The sequence below is a fragment of the Musa acuminata genome, chromosome BXJ3-3, assembly GCF_036884655.1.
Source record: "Musa acuminata AAA Group cultivar baxijiao chromosome BXJ3-3, Cavendish_Baxijiao_AAA, whole genome shotgun sequence".
Taxonomy (NCBI): domain Eukaryota; kingdom Viridiplantae; phylum Streptophyta; class Magnoliopsida; order Zingiberales; family Musaceae; genus Musa; species Musa acuminata.
The window spans coordinates 26,254,750-26,274,689 of NC_088351.1; the positions used below are offsets into that span (position 1 = coordinate 26,254,750).

General features: G+C 39.0%; 2 protein-coding genes across 5 annotated transcripts; both read right to left on the reverse strand.

The window, feature by feature from the left end:
- Positions 1 to 1,024: 1,024 nt before the first annotated feature.
- On the reverse strand, positions 1,025 to 7,879 carry LOC135633162 (shaggy-related protein kinase eta-like). The gene is made up of 12 exons (XM_065142311.1): positions 7,667 to 7,879; positions 7,096 to 7,164; positions 6,940 to 6,999; positions 6,598 to 6,870; positions 6,450 to 6,524; positions 6,307 to 6,363; positions 4,459 to 4,599; positions 4,325 to 4,375; positions 4,093 to 4,188; positions 3,139 to 3,222; positions 2,757 to 2,858; positions 1,025 to 1,565 (listed from the first exon to the last, which is right to left on the reverse strand). The coding sequence occupies exons 1-12, from the start codon at positions 7,772 to 7,774 to the stop codon at positions 1,470 to 1,472; spliced, it is 1,212 nt and encodes a 403-aa protein (XP_064998383.1). The 5' UTR covers positions 7,775 to 7,879; the 3' UTR covers positions 1,025 to 1,469.
- A 406-nt stretch (positions 7,880 to 8,285) lies between these two features.
- LOC108952271 (uncharacterized) lies at positions 8,286 to 19,589 on the reverse strand. Of its 4 annotated transcripts, XR_010494926.1 has the most exons (10): positions 19,051 to 19,589; positions 18,758 to 18,818; positions 17,687 to 17,931; positions 17,065 to 17,266; positions 10,517 to 10,648; positions 10,257 to 10,360; positions 10,050 to 10,168; positions 8,825 to 8,913; positions 8,516 to 8,704; positions 8,286 to 8,410 (listed from the first exon to the last, which is right to left on the reverse strand). XR_010494926.1 is itself a non-coding variant. In XM_065142310.1 (9 exons), exons 1-8 carry the CDS (start codon positions 19,504 to 19,506, stop codon positions 8,847 to 8,849), a joined length of 1,380 nt encoding a protein of 459 aa, XP_064998382.1. In that variant the 5' UTR covers positions 19,507 to 19,589; the 3' UTR covers positions 8,286 to 8,704; positions 8,825 to 8,846. The 4 variants fall into 4 exon arrangements, 2 of the variants coding, with proteins under 2 accessions (XP_064998382.1, XP_064998381.1); XR_010494927.1 differs by having other exon boundaries at positions 8,286 to 8,704; positions 8,794 to 8,913; XM_065142310.1 differs by having other exon boundaries at positions 8,286 to 8,704; positions 10,257 to 10,354.
- Positions 19,590 to 19,940: the final 351 nt, after the last annotated feature.

A 19,940-nucleotide genomic window follows, 5' to 3' on the forward strand; every position in this document is an offset into this window, starting at 1 on the left:
ATATATATATATATATATATATATATATATATATATATATATATATATATATATATATATATATATATATGAACTTGTATCAGAATGTTGGATAGCCAAGTATCATTGAATTTTTAGTTAAAAATCTAAAAGATATCAACACTTTTTACAGACTTATTATGATCGTAAGAAATACTAAAAACTAGTTTAGGCATTTTGCATGCCAATGTAACTCAAAAACCAGCCAATGTCAAACAAGAATGCACAAGAAAGATTTTAATATTTGAAAGGACATGCCGTGAAAATTTTGCATGGGCAAAAAGACTGTTTCCAGATTTTGAGAAGACATAAATTCCCCAACTTCTGAAGGGTGGTTGACAATTACAGGACACTTTGGTGGTATGGGACCTCGTGCTGTCTTCCACATGCCACAGAGCATGAAGCAGCACATGCGTTGGGACTTATCCTGAAGAGAATGCCTCCTCTGCCACAAGTCAATAACTTGGGTTTGGTAGCCTTCTCATTTGGAAATCACAGGAGGCCTGCACACAAAAGTAGAAGACAACAACAACACAGCCAAATCATATTTTTTGACTTGAGGCAGGTGGGCCGATTGCCGACACACAAACGACGACCTAAATCATTGATGATGAAGCAAGCACACAGACAAAAGCCATTCCACTCATGTTATATTCATTGTTTGTGTGACAACATAAGCACCAGGCAATGAACAGCTTGCTACTATTATTACATGGCCATGATGACAAAAGCATTCTCTAGCTTCTCTTAATTGCCAAAAAGGCACAAACCTAAATCAACTACCAACTTTGCGGTGATGAAAACTTATTTCTAAGCACAATCCATCATGCTGACATAAAACAAGGCATACTTTGTAGTGGTTTACCTTGGATTTCCACCAAACTCCTTGTGCATTGACCATCTCTGATAAGTGCGTCACTAGCTGCAGTGGTTAAGGCTGTAGAAATCATCACCAACGCTTGCATGAGCAGGCACAAGTCGTAAATCAATAGGTTAGCAGTCATCAGACTCGAAGCAGAGGTCGAAGATACAATATAAATTGGGGTGATACATGGATTTCCCAGTTTCCAGCTCCACACCATCCAAACTATGAATCAGGTATTACATTTACACAACAGGCTACTACATCCAACCACCTTAAAATTACCATCCTCCAGTACTATTAAATAGAAACCAAGATAACCAGGCTAATCATTGAGAACAGAAATGTATCAGCCAAACAACACTGCTAAGAAACCTGCACCCTGCCCTCTAGTCATATATCTTAACACTCAAAGAGTCACAAGTTTATAGGAGCATCGGCTAGGGACCCACCTAAACAGTCCAGAAGCTATGCCTTGTCAGCTTCCATCAAGTGAGCCATCTTTTTCCTAAACTTTCTCATGGACATGAAATGAACAATACAAGGGCCTTCTATCTTCTGAGAACCACACTTCGGAAGTGTTATGAGTTTATGTTCCGGCTGGATGCAAGAAACCGAGACCAGATTGCCGCCTCACATGTTCTGGAATCAATTTGTTAATAAGCTCTGGTGATGCTCCAGCCAACTGCAAACACAAAGCAGCCTATTAATATCCATCAGTGTTGACCGTTTTTATGCAACTATTCAAGTTTGTACGGATGTGTAATTGCTATATCTCCAGATAACAACCAGGATGCCGAGTGAACGGTCACTTTCAGAATCCCAGCCCTTCTCACTCTAAGAATCATCCTAAGCACGGCCTTTCATATCCTTGGACCACAGAAATGGAGTTCACAGGCATCCAAGATCTCACATCAGCATAGCATATGCTAAACTGGTCATCCAGGGAAGCAGCTTAAAAGTTGATGGAAAAAGGGGTAAACTTTTTATGCCATTTTTCTAAAAGGGTAAAAGGAAAAGCAATTCAATGTTGACAAAGCTGACAAACTTCATGATTGTTGAAGCAAATTTTTTTATTATCTCTTCCGGACAATCATCATTGACAACTTTTACCTCAAAAAAGTCATCAATCAGATCTGAAGATGACCGGAAGATATCAAAAAGGCCACCAGCACATAGAAAAGTCTAACACAAAATTTAGAGAGACAATTGCTTAGCTTTGTTAGAAATCATCATTTGCTAACATAGCTGAGGTCTAAATTGTGGACAAAGTCCAGTCGGCATGGGCATGTTTAGGAAATAATCCAATATTAAGTTGTTGGATACTGAAATATAGGTGCTTCTGTGCATGATGTCTAGAACATGGTTGTGTAGCATAGCTGATTCGAGATATCAATGACCAGGAATTTAATTGACAAATCCTTGCTGTCTACAGGAGAAAACTTGTGTTGCAGTGTGAGTCCATATAAATAAAATCCGGTATTGTATCTGCGCAAGTACATGGCAAGGCACATAAAGTGCATACTGCAATGTATAATAGGATGGGAATGGTATGGGTTTTACAAACCATCTCAACCTACCTCTCGAAAGTCCCATCAGACCCCTGCCTAATCCCCAATTCAAGTAAGAGATACAATAGCATGCTTGACCCACACAAATGTATTGAATTATTCCCAACCGCCCCCTATGTGAATAAATTATCAGTCTTATGTTAATATTATCAATAATCAGCAAGAAAGCAAACCAATATATGCAGCCGATAGATTCTTATTTATCAATTTTTGTCAATTAAATTTCAGTTAGAGAAAAAACATAGCAGTACAAATGGGGAACATCAAAATTTGCAGACAAAGCTTTAAAAAGTTAGCATTCGTACTTCTTGATTAAAGTTGAAAAGAGGAGGCAGAGGGCGACCATTTGGCAATCGCGCATTAGGTTCTCGTAGCTCATCAAAGAAGGGATGGGCACATGCTTCCAGCTGGACAAAGATCAAATTCACAAAAGTGAAGGGAAAAAAATCAACATTTTTAATTTGTTCATGCAGGTACAAAAGGTGATCAAGGACAATTGTCCCTCCCTATATCCCAAATTGGCCGAAGCCTTAGGCACTGGGCCATTTTTTTTCATCCAAACAATAAAAAATAATATGTTTACAAATCTTAGGAAACAAAATCCAACCATAATAAGATTTAACTCTAGTATATTAGAAAGTTGTTAAATGCTTTATTGACTTGAAAAAAGTGGAGAAAAGTACTTACTGCAGAGCAACGAAAACATGGGGAGTATTGGAGAAGGCGTGACGTAAGATCTATAGCTTCGGGAGGCATTCTCTTGTGGAAAATCTGAAAATCAAAACTTACTACAGTTGCTCTTCAAAATAAGCACATTTACATTATGCATAATAATGGCAACAAGCTTTCTGAGAAGTAACTCAGCTACAGAAAAATTGTTTCAAAATATATTAACAGCACTTAAATCTGAAATTTTGGTAGTGAACTACCAACTTTTCCATGGTCACCAGACAAATTTAATGCATAGGCCAAAGATGATAACCTACACACTCATTTGATCAGGTAATAAAGATATAAATTGCACATATGGTTTTTAACTTCTTAGATGCTACCAATTTTAAAATTTCACTTGTAAACAAAGGGTCTTTTGACCCAATTTAAACCATATAAACCTGTGCCAAAATGTTCCCTAGCAGGAAACCCAGAAAGAAGTTAGCAAAGATGTATGAGTACATCCATAGATTAAGAGATGAACATCCTGCTGAGAAATGCATGGGATATCCACAGCTAAATTTTCCTTTTGCTTTACGATGACGATGGAAATCACAAGTTACCACAGGCAGTTGATTATAAATCTTTACCGTTAAGACCTAAAATGAACATAGAAATCAAATTATGAGCGTAATACACACAAAATTAATCTGGATCACTTTCAGACTAGTCTTATCTCATTTAGTGAAAAAAAAAAGCAATAGAACATATCAGAACAGATCACTTACAGACTAGTCATCCAACAATGTCCTTTACTAAATGAGATAAGGCTATCTGTATTTGGATGTTCATTATTATCTTCTGGCACTTTAGATTCAAGTTAAAGCATTGTTCTCTGCTAGCACCTTTGATGTGTATATTTTGAATTTTGAAGATATATGTTAGAAAAAAATGAAAAGCTACAGTCATTCAGAAAAGCATGCAACTAACCTTATGCCATGGATGAGCTTTTATCTGTGGAAACCTGAACTCTGTATAGCTAGGATTCATGCACCGAATTTCCTCGCGCGTTGGAGTTCCAAGAACCTACATTAGAGCACTTCATCTACCATTTACAATTTTAAAGAGTATATATATATATATATATATATATATATATATATAAACACACACACACACACACACACATTTGTTATAAACTGAGGATGTCACAAAGCCATACCTTGACTATCTGGACGAGCTGATCAACAGCACTTTCACCAGGAAACAGTGGCTAGCACATATAGACAATTTAAAATAATTAAATTTCTAAGACTGCATCAAATGTCTGCTCTTTAGAATTTGTTGTATGCTTACCTGGCCAATAAGTAACTCAGCAAGAACACAACCTGCTGACCATATATCAATTGATGTTGTATATTCAGTTGCACCAAAAATAAGCTCTGGAGCACGGTAATAGCGAGAACAAATATAAGATATGTTCACTTCACCCTTAACCTGGTAGGAAAGTTTAATTAATAGAAAAAAAAAATGACAACATTAGAGCCCAAAAGAAGGATGAATTTCACAAGTGTGAGGGAGGGGTATATTGATCCATCTAAGACCCTGCATTGGCAGAACCTCATAAATTGGCCACCCATTTTTCGGAGATCTAGTAAAAGTGTGATCTATAATGTCATCTGTTCAGAAACAAACAAGGGTCATATGCAATGACATGTGTCATTGACTAGGCAAACCATGTATAACCAATAATCAGGATTACATTACGGGGCAAATATCATGTTTTCTTTTCGCTTTGAGGATGAATATGCACAATCAAAATATATACATATCATGAACCACCAATCATTAAGATGCCTATAAACATGACAGGACTTGTCACACTGTGCACAAGGTTGGTATCATTACATGACAGAACTTGGTACTTCAGAATTACTTTGCCCAGCCTAAAACAATATAAATTCTAAAATGTAAGGAAGACTCATATAATAGTCAAACTATGCAATACAATAACAGGAGAAGCTGGAATTTTCTTGCAGAACATTCTACCACTACTACTGTTTGCTCAAGCAATAAAGTATATTAATTGCTCTAAACATTGGCAAGCCATCATGAAGTTCATGCCTACAGAAAATTATTGAGATGCTTTAGGGCCAGCTGTCTAAGTTAATTTCTCCCATATTTTCCAAAAAAGTTAATTTTCTAGTGCTAATAATACATATAAGCTAGAAATATGATATGAGGGTGACCCAGGAAGACAATGCCATGTCAGCTAATATCACACAGCTATGATAGTGCAACAAATGCTAAGTCTGCATATATTTCCTGTATGTTCCTTTTTGGTCTCAAAATGGCTAGAAATAAGACATCATGGGATAAAAAAGGGATACTTGTGATGAGCATTCAAAATATTTTACACATGAAATGCAGATAGCTGCACTGACATATCATCGTATCGATCTTTGTTGCACCTAATAAGTAGGATATCAATTTAACCAATGATGTTAAGATGAAATCATGGTTTTAAATTAAGGTCATACCAGAAAATACCAAGTATTTATAGGTCAGACCACTATCTCCTATTTCTTTCAAAACCAAGACTAAGTGTGACAATTATTTGCCACCATAAAAATTCTTGCAAACAAGTCCACTGTAACTGACAATTGTAATCCAATTAGTAGCATCCACCATTCCTATATTTTTTACCTATATACAATTTGGTAAGAGTAGTAACTCCACACTGGTCCCTTTTACACCATGCCTGTGCATCTCATAAAAAGACAAGGAGTGGCTTCAGTAGTTGAAGAACAAAATTTAGTAGATTGTTGGCACTAATTATCCAAGTTTTGGTCATTTATTTTGTTTTTATTTAATAATGGTATATCAATGTTCAAGCATATGAAAATACCTAATTGTCTTGCACCAGTGTAGAAAAGAATTAAGCTCAATTTCTGGTTCATTAACTCAATGGAGAACCCATATGGAACTCATTTGTTAAAGGTTAGTTTTAAGAAAACATAATTATTCGTTTAAGAATGTGATTCTCCTATTCATGTTTATTTTGGGTGTGGCTAGACCGCATAGCAGATTTGGAGAAGGAATGGCCATCGATTGTCACAATGACATACCTAATTTATACCATTTAAGTATTTCCCAGAACAAAAAAATATAAATGGCACAATATTTGTTGAGTATAAAACATACCAGAATTTTTGCACTTCCAAAATCACATAATTTGACTTGGTGAGTAAGAGGGTCAACCTGTGGAATGTATAAATAACCATATAACAACAGATTTTCTCAAACAGAACTAATAACTTACTAATAATTGGGTAACAATAACCTACCAGAACATTCTGTGGCTTCACATCTCTATGGCAAACTCCTGGAACGGTATGGATATAAGCCAGCCCTCTAAATATCTGCATAAATTATTTATGTAAATACTAAATTAAATATGTACATCAAGAAATCTTCAAGAATTGGCAAGAATACCTGATATGTGTACAGCTTGACATAGATAAGTGGCATCCTCTGATTCACATTACTGAAATGCCTTAGGACGCCATACAAAGATTCAGGGACATATTCCATAACTAGGTTAAGGAAAAGCTCATCTCTGCTTGTAGTGGAGAAGAAACAATGCTTAAGACAGATAACATTTGGATGATCCATTGAGCGCATCAGTTGCAGCTCACGATTTTTGTATCTTTTATCCTGTAAAACCTTCTTTATGGCAACTGTTTCTCCCGTTTCCAAGCATTTGGCCTGCCAGAGACGAACCATATCTGAATCCAGAGCACAAAATCACATGATACAAATCCTGAAGTACGAAACCTGGAAGACTACTCCAAATGAGCCAGTCCCTACAACACGCTCAGCCATGTAGCTAATTGTCTGCATGTCAAGTAAAAGGCACCACAACAAGTGAACTAAAGCAGAATCTTAAGATCCCATTTGACATCATCGGGCACAACACATTTGGCTTCGAACCTGTTTTGGTTCACCGTTCTTGCCTCCGATGGTGGTGGAGATGATATGACCAGTTACTGGTTCACTCTCCTGAACAACAGATGCTTGTTATGATAAGTTGTCGTAAATTTGTTTGGTGGATATTGCAAATTTTTTTTAACGTAAATAAAGATGAAATGATGAAAAAAAAAAAGAAAGAGCAATAAGTCGCAATCAAGCGCGGCAGAAGAAATCAGATCAGAAGAACAAAATTCGCAGTTTGTTAAAACGACGTTGTGATGAGAAAAAGAGGGAAATCACCGAATTTCCAAGAAAACGGGGAAACGAAAGAACCGACAGATCCACGACCCCTCATAACAATAACTCAAAACCCAATTTACCATCGAGATCTGCAAAAGGAACGCGGAAAGGTCCCTTGCACAAGTAATCTCTCAGACACGATCAAGCTTTTCCACAGGGGTGAACACAAAACAGAAGGCACGACGAAATCGTTCCGCAACCATGGCGATTGCAAAGTAATCGAAGATGCTACCCAACGCAAACAGCGGAAAAGGGAATCGGCAGGATGCGATGAGGTGGAAAAGGGGGCGACCTTCTTGTCGGCCATTTCCGGCCGGGGAGGTGGAGCGAGGGTGAGGGCGGCGTCGGCGGCGGCAGCGTCGTGGCCTGGCGGCGGTGGTCCCAACGGCAGCGAAGCCATGTGGGGCGGCGCTTTAGTGGTCTAGATTGGGATCGCTGGTCTCATGCTCTCCCTCTCTCTCTCTCTCTCTCTCTCTCTCTCAAGTCGCCACTTAAGACAGTCCAACACTATAATAAATGTAGCCGACATACAACACATTTTACTTGCGTTATATTTAGTGGGAAATAAAAGGTGGTTTTGTAGTATCATGTCTGCCCATCACAATAAATAAGGATATATTCCTCTTTTGAAACCTCTTAACATTTGTCAATCATTGCGCAGCTATTCGAGTCACAGTGACAATATGTTTACCCTAAATATAATAGCTTCTCATAGAATCATAATCCATCGAGAGGGAAATAATGGCTATTAAAAAATGCAGATGAATTAACTTTAAACACCCGTGAGCTCGGATAAAAAAAGACATTGTCGGGTTAACGGATCAGGTTTTTTTTATTGGATTTCAGGTACTTTTTATGAGGCTAGATTTGTACTAGAACCAGATTCAAACCCCGAAGAAGGAACTCGGGCATTACATCCAAATGGCTCAACGGAATTGTATAGACTGTCCCTTGGTTAAAGTCAAGGCTTGGCCTCGCCAAGCTACTTCTGAAAACAATTCGACATGAACACGTCTTGATCTTGGCGTATCTCTGGCTGAAAGATTTACATGAAAACATTTTGGTCTCAATTTGGTACCGGCATAACGCATCAAAATAAAGCTCTTAGTGCAAGCATGCATTGTCGAAGAAGAGGATTTACATGGAAGACCGATGTGGCATGCGCTTTCTCGGTAGGCATACAATACAATCCAATACTTCAATGGAGGAGCTCTTGATCATCGAGCTTCAAGAGTTACCATAGGGCTGCATCTGGTCGTTGAATGCTGCTCTTTGACTTAATTAGCTGCCGAACCGGGGGGAAAGGTAAGCATAAGGAGTACAATTGTACCTGCGAGAAAACAAAATGGGCATATCAGGCATACGTTCTGTAGAAAACACACACACACACACACAAAAGTAGGAAGAAAAAACTTTCACCATATAAAGATAATTTAGGTGCAAGGATAACCTCTCCTAGAACTTCAACCAGGTCATGATCTTTTGTCAAACTTCCTATCACCCACCTTCTTTTCTTCTGCTTCTCTTCTCTTTTGTTGTCTGCACAGATAAACTTCTTAAGGACAGCATTCCAGAAATCAGTATAAGATCTTACGTTGTAAGAATCAATTAGAGAAAACCTTAATAATTCAGGGGAAAAAACAGATGCAATAATATGAAACAACAAGGATTATCTACTTTTTCTTTCCAAAATGAAGGTCCTGAAACAACAGGCAAACGTTCTACTTCAGAATTAACTACGATGACTCCACCAGGTTACTTCTATTACTCCCTGAAACCTTCTCTATTAAGTACTCACAGAAAAACCCAGCATCGACCAAAGAAGTCAGAATTAGGAAGAAAAGCTAACGACAAAAATGTGAGGACATCACACCAAAAGATTAAGCATGAATTTAACAGCCAAATTGGTTTTTAAGATCAATTAAAGACCAAAAAAAACTACCCCATTACATTTTCATTTGCACAACAGGTTGAATGAGATGTCCACAAAGTGAAGGTGTAGAGTCAATATTAGATTGATCTCAATGTATCCAAATGAAAATGAAATATCATATTAACCATATGCATTTTTCATTTGCCTGTGTAGAAAATGAACAAAATGATGAAGAATAATAAACACATTTTTTTCTGCACATGCTAATATATAACAGAATACTCTGTCAGTATCCTCCTTCCAAAGTCATAGATTATCACTAAATAATTTCAGGACAACTGGTTACTATTTTAAACCTTACAACTACAAACAAATCTTATTAATTTCAAGAAATACACTAATTAATTTGTAGCAGATATTTGACTAAACTCTTTGTTTTAGGCTTGATAGAAGACTCGAAAAGTTATATGTCCAACATGATTGTTATCGAATCACGTGATGTACAAGGGGTTCATCCCCTGCAGATAACACCCCATAATGTTGCAGATAACTCAACAAAGACTAGTGCATCCAGCAAAAAGACAATCGTTAATGTACCAAACCTTGTAGGAAAGTGATCAAAGAAACTGATTAATAAATGTTTCACTCTACATTCTGAACACCTAATATTATTATGAAATAAAAACACATAATACATATACATAATTTTGTAAATACATACATAACATAGGCATTTTTATGTATAATATATTGTAAAAAGAGTGGAGGAAGAATAAAAAGCATATTGGCATCAAAAGCTTACGCAAAAGCTGTATATCCAGCACCAGCATTGGCAGCAGACAGTAGTGCTGCATGTACACTCGTTGTTGATGGATTGTCATGACCTCCAGAGAGTGTTGAGCTCTTTATATCACCATCTACCTGCAGGAAAGAAAAACATAGATGTAATAGTTAACATTCCTGAATCCATTAAAGTTTTAATGGCATCACAAGTGTTAAAAAACAAAACCTTATCCCATTTTGTTTTCTTGTTCTGTCTACCGTCTCTTGTTGTCGCATCTACAGTTGTTGGAACCGGTGGTAATACAGCTAAAGCAGCAACTGCAACTGAAGCTAACAAAAAAAAAAGAATTTGCAAAAAAGAGTTTCACAAATGATTACAGCCAATTTGCATATAAGCACTCACCAATCATATTAAAGCAAACACAAAACAGAAATCACCGAAAAAAGTCATTTTCCACTCTTTTGGGTGGAGCCTTTGATTGGTACCTGAATTTTGTGTGTTAATGTTTAATGATGGAACAACAGTGGCAGTTTGTGTGCCACCTGCAACAAAATCGACTTTCTGACTCTTTTTCCTTTCCTGCTCCTTCCTTTCCATTTCACGCCTCATCTCATTCTCTGTAACAGAAGACCACGTTAGGAACAATGTACAAGGAGTGCCTGCAAAACTGTTACATTATTTAACATGAATTAATAGACAAAACAAAAAGCCGATTGTGATGCAACAGAGATGAACAGCATAAAATGACATAACAAAAAGTATGATAAAGAAACTCGTTTACCATGCAAGCATATTATGTCCTTGAAAAAAACACTTGGGAAAAAATGATACAGTATTTAGCCCAAAAGAATGATCAATGACACTTTGGGAGCATCTTAGAAACTATGAGAACACCACCAGTCTTAGCAGCAAACAGAATATATAAGTAAAAGCAATTTGTAAACAGTATCAACCTATTATTCTTGGGTTTCAGTTTACAGTTTCCCTGATGCTCTTAACTTTGCATCCACACCCGTTGCTTTTTAGAATCACAATGGTTTGTGCACCCAAACAACATAACAATGACCACCGAAGTTTTGATATGCAAACCATCTATGTTCTATATATAAATATATGCATATAATGTAATGGAAAAACTGAAATACTGATGCAAATAACCTCTTTTAAATAATTTTATAGCTTTATTTTTCTTAAATTGCTTCAATTTTCTGAAGTAGAAAACTTCCATTAACATATGTAATTATGAACAAACCTTCCGCTTTCGGTTACCTCCATAAAAAGAATAAATATAATGTTAAAATGGCAAACAATCAAGTAACGAGTTTAAAGACTACTGCTTTAGCCTGAATATAAATAGTGCTCAAATGTCATACTGTCACAGACAAAACTGTAAACATGGTGTTTAATGCAATACTCATGTATGTCCGTGTCTTTTGGTTTGTTCTGTCGTTTGGACAGTCGAAGGTTGTGTCATGTGGACTCTTGTGAGAGATACTCGGCCTGTAGTGGACCATCTTAGATTCTTTGTTGTGCAACCATTCAGAATTTGTAAAGTTTGTTTGTAATTTGCATTGGCTATGAAGTGTTTTCTAAAATGTTTGCTTGTGTATCCCGAGTGAGACATTTTTTCTAGCCCGTTTTTTCTTTTGCAGGTCCTAAGGGACTATGAGAGGTTTCGGGGAGCCTGACCTTTGCGGACGGACATGCAAGGGTGTCACACAACTTAGGCAAACAAGCTAAGTCCGTGACAGATGGTATCACAGCGGGATAAGCACTCGTAGAAACACTTGGCATGTAAACGTAAGGGACCTAGGGGGGTTCGTTGAGGGCAACCAGCATACGCGACCGTTTGGGGGAAAACGAGCATGGAGATGTAGGGAAAAGGAGTCACTCAGAGGTGCGGGCATATGAAATTGGCATTCAGATGAATGGCCAACCCTTCGCGCAAGAGGCACCACAAGGACAAGCAAGCTTGGAAGAATGCGTAGCGCACAAAAGTTGGGATGGCTGAGTTTGAGCTACGGCTCGACGTTGACAACCATATATGATGGTGCTAAATGCAAACGAGGCGCTTGATAAATGATAAGATCATGCAAGGTGGAATGGGTTGCTCAGCGACTGAAAGAGTTGTGCAAAGCTCACAGAGGTGAGGGGAATTGCTAACTCAAAGAATTCGGTACTCATGCAAGAGCTTGTATGCGGACGATAGAATGTTCGTGGTCATCCCAAGGCGGTCGAAACTCGGTGCCATGGAGCATTGAAACTTTCTCTTTGGCATGAGAAGGATACGTCCGTAGGGGGCTGAAGTGTGCAGCGAGTTCAGCATGTTGCTAAGCCTTGAGTGGTGCAGCGGATACTATATTAGCGTGGAGTCGCAATCTAGCAAGTGCGTTTGCATAAGGCAGAACAATACACAATTTGTTCAACAAGTCAGAGTAGTCTAAGGGGATGATGGTCTCCGAAACTTTCAAAGGGCAGGAAACGAAGAAAGATGTCGCTCCAACGAGACAGATATACAGGAGGGATAAGTCTCGGTTCTCCAGAGGGAGAATCATGTGCAACGGGCCGCACATGTTGAGGAGTACCTCAAAAACAACAACTCCACGAAGCTCAACGGACCGAGCTTGCGACGAGGAGTCGTCGCATGATCTCGCTTAAGAGAATGCATTGGTGGATGCATTGCGAGATCAAGTGAGGGAGCGACCCAAAGCAACATAAATGAAGACACACTTAGAGTCGATATGGAGATCGGACTCAATGGAGGGCTGACCCGTGGAATGGTGGGTGTGAGGACCATCATCAACTCAATGCAAATCGAGGAGCGGAGCAACTTGGGTGTAACTTGGTGAAGTACATAAGCCGCATGAAGAGAGCCAGCATAGAAGATGGAACATGGCGCAAAGGCACAGAGCTTTCCTTGGACAGAGGTCAAGGACATGAACTCTTGAAGAGACAAGAGCGGGATCATGTCGTTCCATGGGGTCCTTTCTGATGGAGCGGACTCATCTTGCATGGTGCCAAAGACGAATGGAGCTTCTAGGCACATGCACCTTATCTTGAAAAAGTCTTTGATGGAGGAACCAAGGCGACTCAACTCACGAAGACGAAGTTGGGTTCAGAAGGCCTTAGCACAAAGCAAGAGGATACGAAGGCGAATACTCTTAAAGAATATGCCACGGTGCTGCCATGAAGGAAGCGGTACGCAGCGGAGATTGTGCTGGTAGGGGCAAAGGCCCAGGATTCAAACAATGGCGCATCAATTTCAGCGAAGTTGGTAGACTTCGAGAGCTACTAGGCGACGGACTGTCCTAGAGCAGTGCTTCGTCTGGGTGTGACCCGAGAGCGGGTGGACGAAGGTCGATTGCCAAAGGAGCGAACACAATTGAAGGTGGAAGAGGCCCTACAATGTGTTGGCAGAGGCCACACATTGAGGGATCACAATCCGAGTTCATCCCACAAGGATCAGAATGCAATGGAGATGTCACCAGGAGGCGACATGGTGCAGCGGATCGTGGTGGAACAGTTCGTGGTAATGCAATACACACGAATCTTGTCCCGTGAGGGACTATATCATACGGAGGTATGATCGGGAGCTACTGGGAGCTCCACTTCGGTGAACAACACGACGACAAGAAGGGCTATGGATTTAGGGAGTGAAAGACATGGTACCGCAGAGACGGGTCTTCCGTGCGTGTATCGAATTTTGCATCAAATAAAAGCCTTGGTCATCAGCATATGGGGGTTGTATACCACTAAGAGAAAAGTTTAAATGTAAGTACAAGTGAATCCCATGGGAGGGACTTGATCATGCAGAGGTATAATCAGAGTAGTTGGAGAGTTGGACTGCTCCAGTGCTCATATTCGCTTAAGGGAGCCCGACAAGTCAAATGACAAAGCCGAGTAAACGAACGTTGTTACCAAGGAAGCTAAGGAGAACAGAATTGGTACGAACCCTATAACATGATGGCAGAGGCCATATATAGGAGTTGCAGTATGTATTTCCATCGACTAAGGGGATCTGCTTGGAGAACACGGAGGTGTTGAAGCAGGGGGTCGAAAGAGAAGAGGAAGCGACGACGAGTCCAGAGGGACTTAGCTACCCAAAACCAAGCATCGATTAGAATGAAGGTGGACTTGGAAGAGTACCACAAAGACATATCTACCGATCGTGAAGAAAGGGATGTAGATGTGAGGCGACGGATAGTAGGGCCATAGGCATGGCAGTGCCATGGTACCGCATAGATGGGACTTTCGTGAAGTCATCGATCCCTTGCTCTCAAGGAGGGAGAGCGCTTGGTCGTGAAAGGGGCCGAGAAAGTGGAGCATGTGGAGGCAAACTCCAAGTACCAAGACAAGGCTGAAGGCCAAGGAACTTCGTAAGATCGGTGTCAACGAGCTTCTCATCGAGATAGCCGAAAGTGAAGGACTTCGGGTTATACAAGAGTGTACGACCAAGGAATGAAGTAGGCAGTACACGGTGTTGTACCTTTGCTACTCAGTGGAGTAAGCGGCAAGGTTGATGGAGAGGACGGTACAATCCCAGAGGCGACCAAAACTATTAAAGACTTACTCCAAGTTGAGGTGAAAACTTCCTGCATTACAGAAGTTCGATGGCATTGAGAAAATGAATCACAGTAGCTATAACTCAACACAAGGAGTGTAAACATAAGAAGTGCTCAGAAGCGTGAGCAAAGAGCGGGCGAAGGCTAGTAACCAGCTCGATGCATGGAGTACAAACCTCGAGGCAAGCGAAGTCAAGTAACCTTTGTCTTCTCAACTCTTAAGAGAATGGGCGAAACCGAGTACCTCAATTCTTTTATCTATCTAGTAGAGGAGCTCTGCACATGTTCAAAGACCCTTCGAAGAAACCAAATGGAACAATAGTTGTCAAATCCTTACCAATGATGATCAGTGCTACTGAGAGTAGATTATCTGCTTTATTTCCTAACAAAACATCAATCGAAAGCGGAAGTGATGCAAACCTACTTGGAAGTGACAACTAAGTAAAAGAAGAGTCTATGGGCAAATTTTGTGGAGGAAAGACTCAAAAACTTTAAAAGTTTACGAGACGATGCTCATTAAAACTCCAACAAGCATCCACCCAATTCAAGCAGCATAAGGCATTTGAGAGACAGGCACATAGGAAGGATGTTCTTTTCCTTTATCAGAAGGATCCGCATGAAACAACAGGGATCAACACAACTTAGCCAACCCCACATTAGAGTCAAGAGTCATTGGCGAGTTGAAACAACATGGCGGATCAAAAGTTCGACTACTCAATAACAACAGCGGAGAGCAATTGGGAGCCAAAAGGTGCATTGCAGTTAGAGCAGAAGATTGAAGACTCAGCAAAGGCGAAAAGTTGCAGTGTCTGCAAAAACTTCGATGAGGACGTCGAAGGAATAAGTGGGGGAGAATGTTACGGACAAAACTGTAAACAAGGTGTTTAATACAATACTCATGTATGTCCGTGTCTTTTGGTTTGTTCATGCTTTGCACAGCATGTAGAGGGACGGTCGAAGGCTTAATAGCCCCATTTTAATTGGGTTTGTTGGTCGTTTTAGGTTTGTACATAAAGGTTGTGTCATATGGACACTTGTGAGAGATACTCAGTTTGTAGTGGACCATTTTAGATCCTTTATTGTGCAACCGTTCAGAGCTTGTAAAGTCTGTTTGTAATTTACATTGGCTATAAAGTGTTTTCTGAAATGTTTGCTTGTGGATCCCAAGTGAGGCATTTTTTCTAACCCGTTTTCTCTTTTGCAGATCCTAAGGGACCATGGGAGGTTTCGAGGAAGGTGATCTTTGCGGACGGACATGCAAGGGTGCCGCACGACTTAGGCAAAACCAACTAAGTCTATGACAATACGGGACATTATACTCTTAACAACCATAATTCCATATAATGCATTTGTTATTTGCTATAACCATCACTTTTGATGTCTATCATATTGTAATGTTTGTCGCCACAACCATGAGACCCTAGAAAAAATTTAATTATAGAAAATTATAAGATAAAAGTCGCTCTTAATATATTAAAGAAATGGGGACCCTTGCATCAAGAAGGGGGATGTCATGAGGATTGAAATTGATCATATATCTCATATGTGGTCTCTTTAGACAGTTTCTTATTTATTTTTCCATTACACCATAATTCACCTATAAGTAAATTAGAATAGAACTGGGATCACAGAAAGGGTCAATTTCTATCTTCAAAATCACTAGTGAATAGATTTGGATTTCTGTATGAATTACAGAATAGCTAATAACTACAGTAGCATATTTGTATAATATAATTGATATCTATTTTTAATAGATATAGCATACTCCTTTAATGAATTATTCTTCATTGTCTTTTTTCAGATTTTGTATCTATTATATTTTAATACTACAAGTTCTTTAAAATCACATCTTACAAGAAAATGAAGATAAAGAATCTGTTAGCAAATAAGTTCCCAATTTTATTTAATTTTTCATATTTTTTGCTTTTTTAATTATTAATCTTTCTCTATGAATCCCGATTTCACAGATCAAATATGATAGATCGTTCCCATACCACTTGCATTGTTCATAACATATCTCAATTCAGAGGAGATTTTGCACACTATGGTACAAAATAACATACTAGACCAGCAGCTTGCATTGTCAGTTTGTCACTATCAAAGATATGTGCGCAAGTGTGAAAGTAGATTTTTTATATTGTCAGCATGTCCATCTACACATGAACATCTTTTCATTATTTACAAAATGGAACTATTTAGATGTCACTATTCAGGCTATCACAAATGGTAACAAAGAACCTCTAGAGATTAGTCCACCTGCATAGACACATGCCAAAATGAAGGTCATCTCTCATATGCACCAAACAAAACAAGAGTTTCCTCAGAAAAGAAAAAAATCATTCTTCATGAAAGTGTAGCACATGCCAATAAACTTCAAGTTCACATGAAATAGACAATCTAAGAAACTCACTTTAGACCCAAAAGAAATACGCATAGACAATTTATGAAGTTCAAAAGTTACTGTGAATGACCTATTTCATCAACGTAGTCACTTTTGTCATATCCATGAGGGTCAAAAACATCTTTACTGAAGCATGTCCCAATCTGGTCTATATCTTGATACCTCACAGCATGCTGCAGGAAGTCAGGATTTCGATAATCCTTCCTATTACGTAAATCAGCATTAAAACTTTTCCCACACCTCTTATATGCAAGAAACTTGTTTATCTTTTCCTGAAATAATGAGAATGAAAAGATCAGCAAAAAAAAAGGCACAAAAACACAGATATAAATGAGACTATGCACAGGTTTCTTACAATTATCTGAATCATTCTGGTCATTATGGGTCGATTCATTTGTTAATTAAGAAGATGTTACTAGTAACAAAATAAACATAAATATGCATTGCCTAAGTCGGTTACATTGAACAATGCACCAAAATTTAATCATTTTTTATCAACTGGTTGACTACAGAGTACAGACATGAAGTACACATGCAGGACAAACAGTAACCAATATTGTGTCCCTTGATAAAATATAACAGCATATTTCAAACAAATATAATAAACAAAGTTGACACCAGCATTGGATAATATTGATAAACATAAAACAGAAGTTTAACAAAGGCAAAAATAGATTTAGGTGGGAGGAAACCTGTAGCTCCGTAGGGCATTCAGTTGATGGAGGTGGAGGAAGAAAACTACTTAATGGGTCATCCTTTTGCACTTCCATGGAAACTACAGCATCTTCAACCTGAGTTACTTCGGTCACAGATCCAGTAACATCCATTGGCATACCATTTTCAGATCTAGGCTGTTCAGATAAATCAGAAGGTTGGAGTGGTTCTAGCTGAGTGTTTGGCATTAATATGTGGACAGTTCCTGGAGGCGTTCTATCATCTGCATTCCCCAGAAAATCAACAAGAGAACACAATGAGTGTCCTCTCTATGAATCTACGTACGTGCATCAAGATGCAAACTGCTATAATGCTATTTTAATGACCTTGCAAAATTGGTACTACGAAATTAGTTTCAGAAAAAAAATGTTAATCTTTCGGAAAGAAACTTAATGAAATGACCAATAATAAGGTCAAAAATATCTTCCTTAACAATATAAAGTACTGCAAAAATAAGAGAAGTCCTCAACATGTAAGAAGCAGATATTTGGTCGTATGTGTCATCATATAATCATTTTAATTTCAATTTATTAGAGTTACTTGTTAAGTATCTAAATAACTAGGTTATTCCTTACGGAAATCAAGATTATGGACACTGTGGTAAGCTAAATTTGTTATTTCAACAAATGGAAATGGCAGAATTTACTTTTATGGAATCTTCACAGAAAATCTCAGATTATTACACAGTGCAACTTGTGTGAAGCTCAACTTCATGAACTTGAACATGTTTCCTTGTGCAGTACAAACGTGGAACACCTGAACCAAATTGTCAAAACTAAGGTCACAGAGTGACAACTTAAAATTGAAGGTGCTGACCAATTTCAGGATTCCTTTTGAATCATAGTATTTCCACTTTATAAGACGATTTAATTCCTAAGATAACCAGTCTTAAGGTTAAAGTGACGAATAGATTGTGGCTGCAACAGAACTGACGAAATAGCCTTTAAAACATATTTATGAAATACCTAGTTAGAGCAAACATTAACAAGGCAAAATTGTTATAATTTGCATAATATTCTTAATTAAAAAAGGTTCGGTATTAAAATTACCATCAGGAACTTGAACCTCTGCTCCAAGCATGAGACGACCATTGCTCGAAATCTCTCCCTCCTGCCACATCCGATGCTTTGCAATATAAGAAAGCTGTACTATAAAAACCACTCAAACTTACAAGGAACATGCTACTATACAGATCAGTCAATTCTTATACAGTCAAATTTGTAAGGAGAGTAGGAAGAAACTATCATTAGGGCATGGATAGAGAGAATGACTAACTGATTTGAACAGGATTAAGGTTCTGTAAGTAAAATGAACAAAGAAACCCTAAACGTCTAAACGTCACCTCGGGCTCGGGAGACATAGCGGTCTCATCATGTTCGTAATCAACGATAGCAAGTGACCCCGTCCTCATCCTCTGAGAATCCAGAGGCTCCGGAAGAGAAGAAGACGTCAGCAGAGGAGGAGAAGGGGAAATTGCGGGGAGGGGAGAAGCCTGTAGCTGAGAGGGGAGCAGCGGCGGCGGCGTGGGGCTCCGGGCGACGGGACTCCTTAGGGTTTCGTAATCCATGGCATCGTCGACAGGAGGGGATCGAGGAAAGCCGGGGGGCGGAGTGGCCTCGAATGACAAGTCCTGCAGGGCAGCCCTCGTGCCTCCATCGACGTCATCGGCGCTACCAGCTCCGGCGACGGGATCGGCCGAGGTGGCCGGAGGCGCAACCTGCACCTCCTCCTCTTCCTCTTCCTCTTCCTCGTCGTTGTACACGGAGAGCAGATCGATGCCGCCGGTTCCGGACGCCATGTTTGCCTTCGGGAGAACCGTCGCAACTTCGATCTGACCTAAACGTGCGAGAGATTCCGGGCCCTTCGCGAGCCAAATTGCGACTGGGCGAGTGAGCGAGCGACCGCAGGAGTATATGGAGTCGGATCGAGAAGGGTCGAGTCGGATCGGGTCGGGTTGATTTAAACACGAAAATCCAATTCACCAACTCGAAATCGATCCGTTTCTTAAGTCGAAATTATGGACCAGGATTCATTCCATATACGTATTATTCGAATAAAATATCGCCAAAAAACATATATTTACATTAAATCAATCCAATTTATTGATTAATATGAAATTATAATTATATGTGATATAATGATAACTTATATCCAATAGTAATAATTGCATACCAACTCTTCTTGATTAGCCTTCTTTTGTAGTTGATTTTATTTTCTTTCGTAAAGATATTT

Excerpts from the sequence above, each read along its gene's own strand:
- LOC135633162 (XM_065142311.1), bottom strand. The coding sequence starts at position 7,774 with ATGGCTTCGCTGCCGTTGGGACCACCGCCGCCAGGCCACGACGCTGCC. Across the intron at positions 7,165-7,666 it reads CGGAAATGGCCGACAAGAAG|GAGAGTGAACCAGTAACTGG; the intron begins GTCGCCCCCTTT and ends TCTGTTGTTCAG. Across the intron at positions 6,364-6,449 it reads TGAAGCCACAGAATGTTCTG|GTTGACCCTCTTACTCACCA; the intron begins GTAGGTTATTGT and ends TACATTCCACAG.
- LOC108952271 (XM_065142309.1), bottom strand. The coding sequence starts at position 19,506 with ATGGCGTCCGGAACCGGCGGCATCGATCTGCTCTCCGTGTACAACGAC. Across the intron at positions 18,819-19,050 it reads CTATGTCTCCCGAGCCCGAG|GAGGGAGAGATTTCGAGCAA; the intron begins GTGACGTTTAGA and ends CGGATGTGGCAG. Across the intron at positions 17,932-18,757 it reads AGAGGTTCAAGTTCCTGATG|ATGATAGAACGCCTCCAGGA; the intron begins GTAATTTTAATA and ends TGGGGAATGCAG.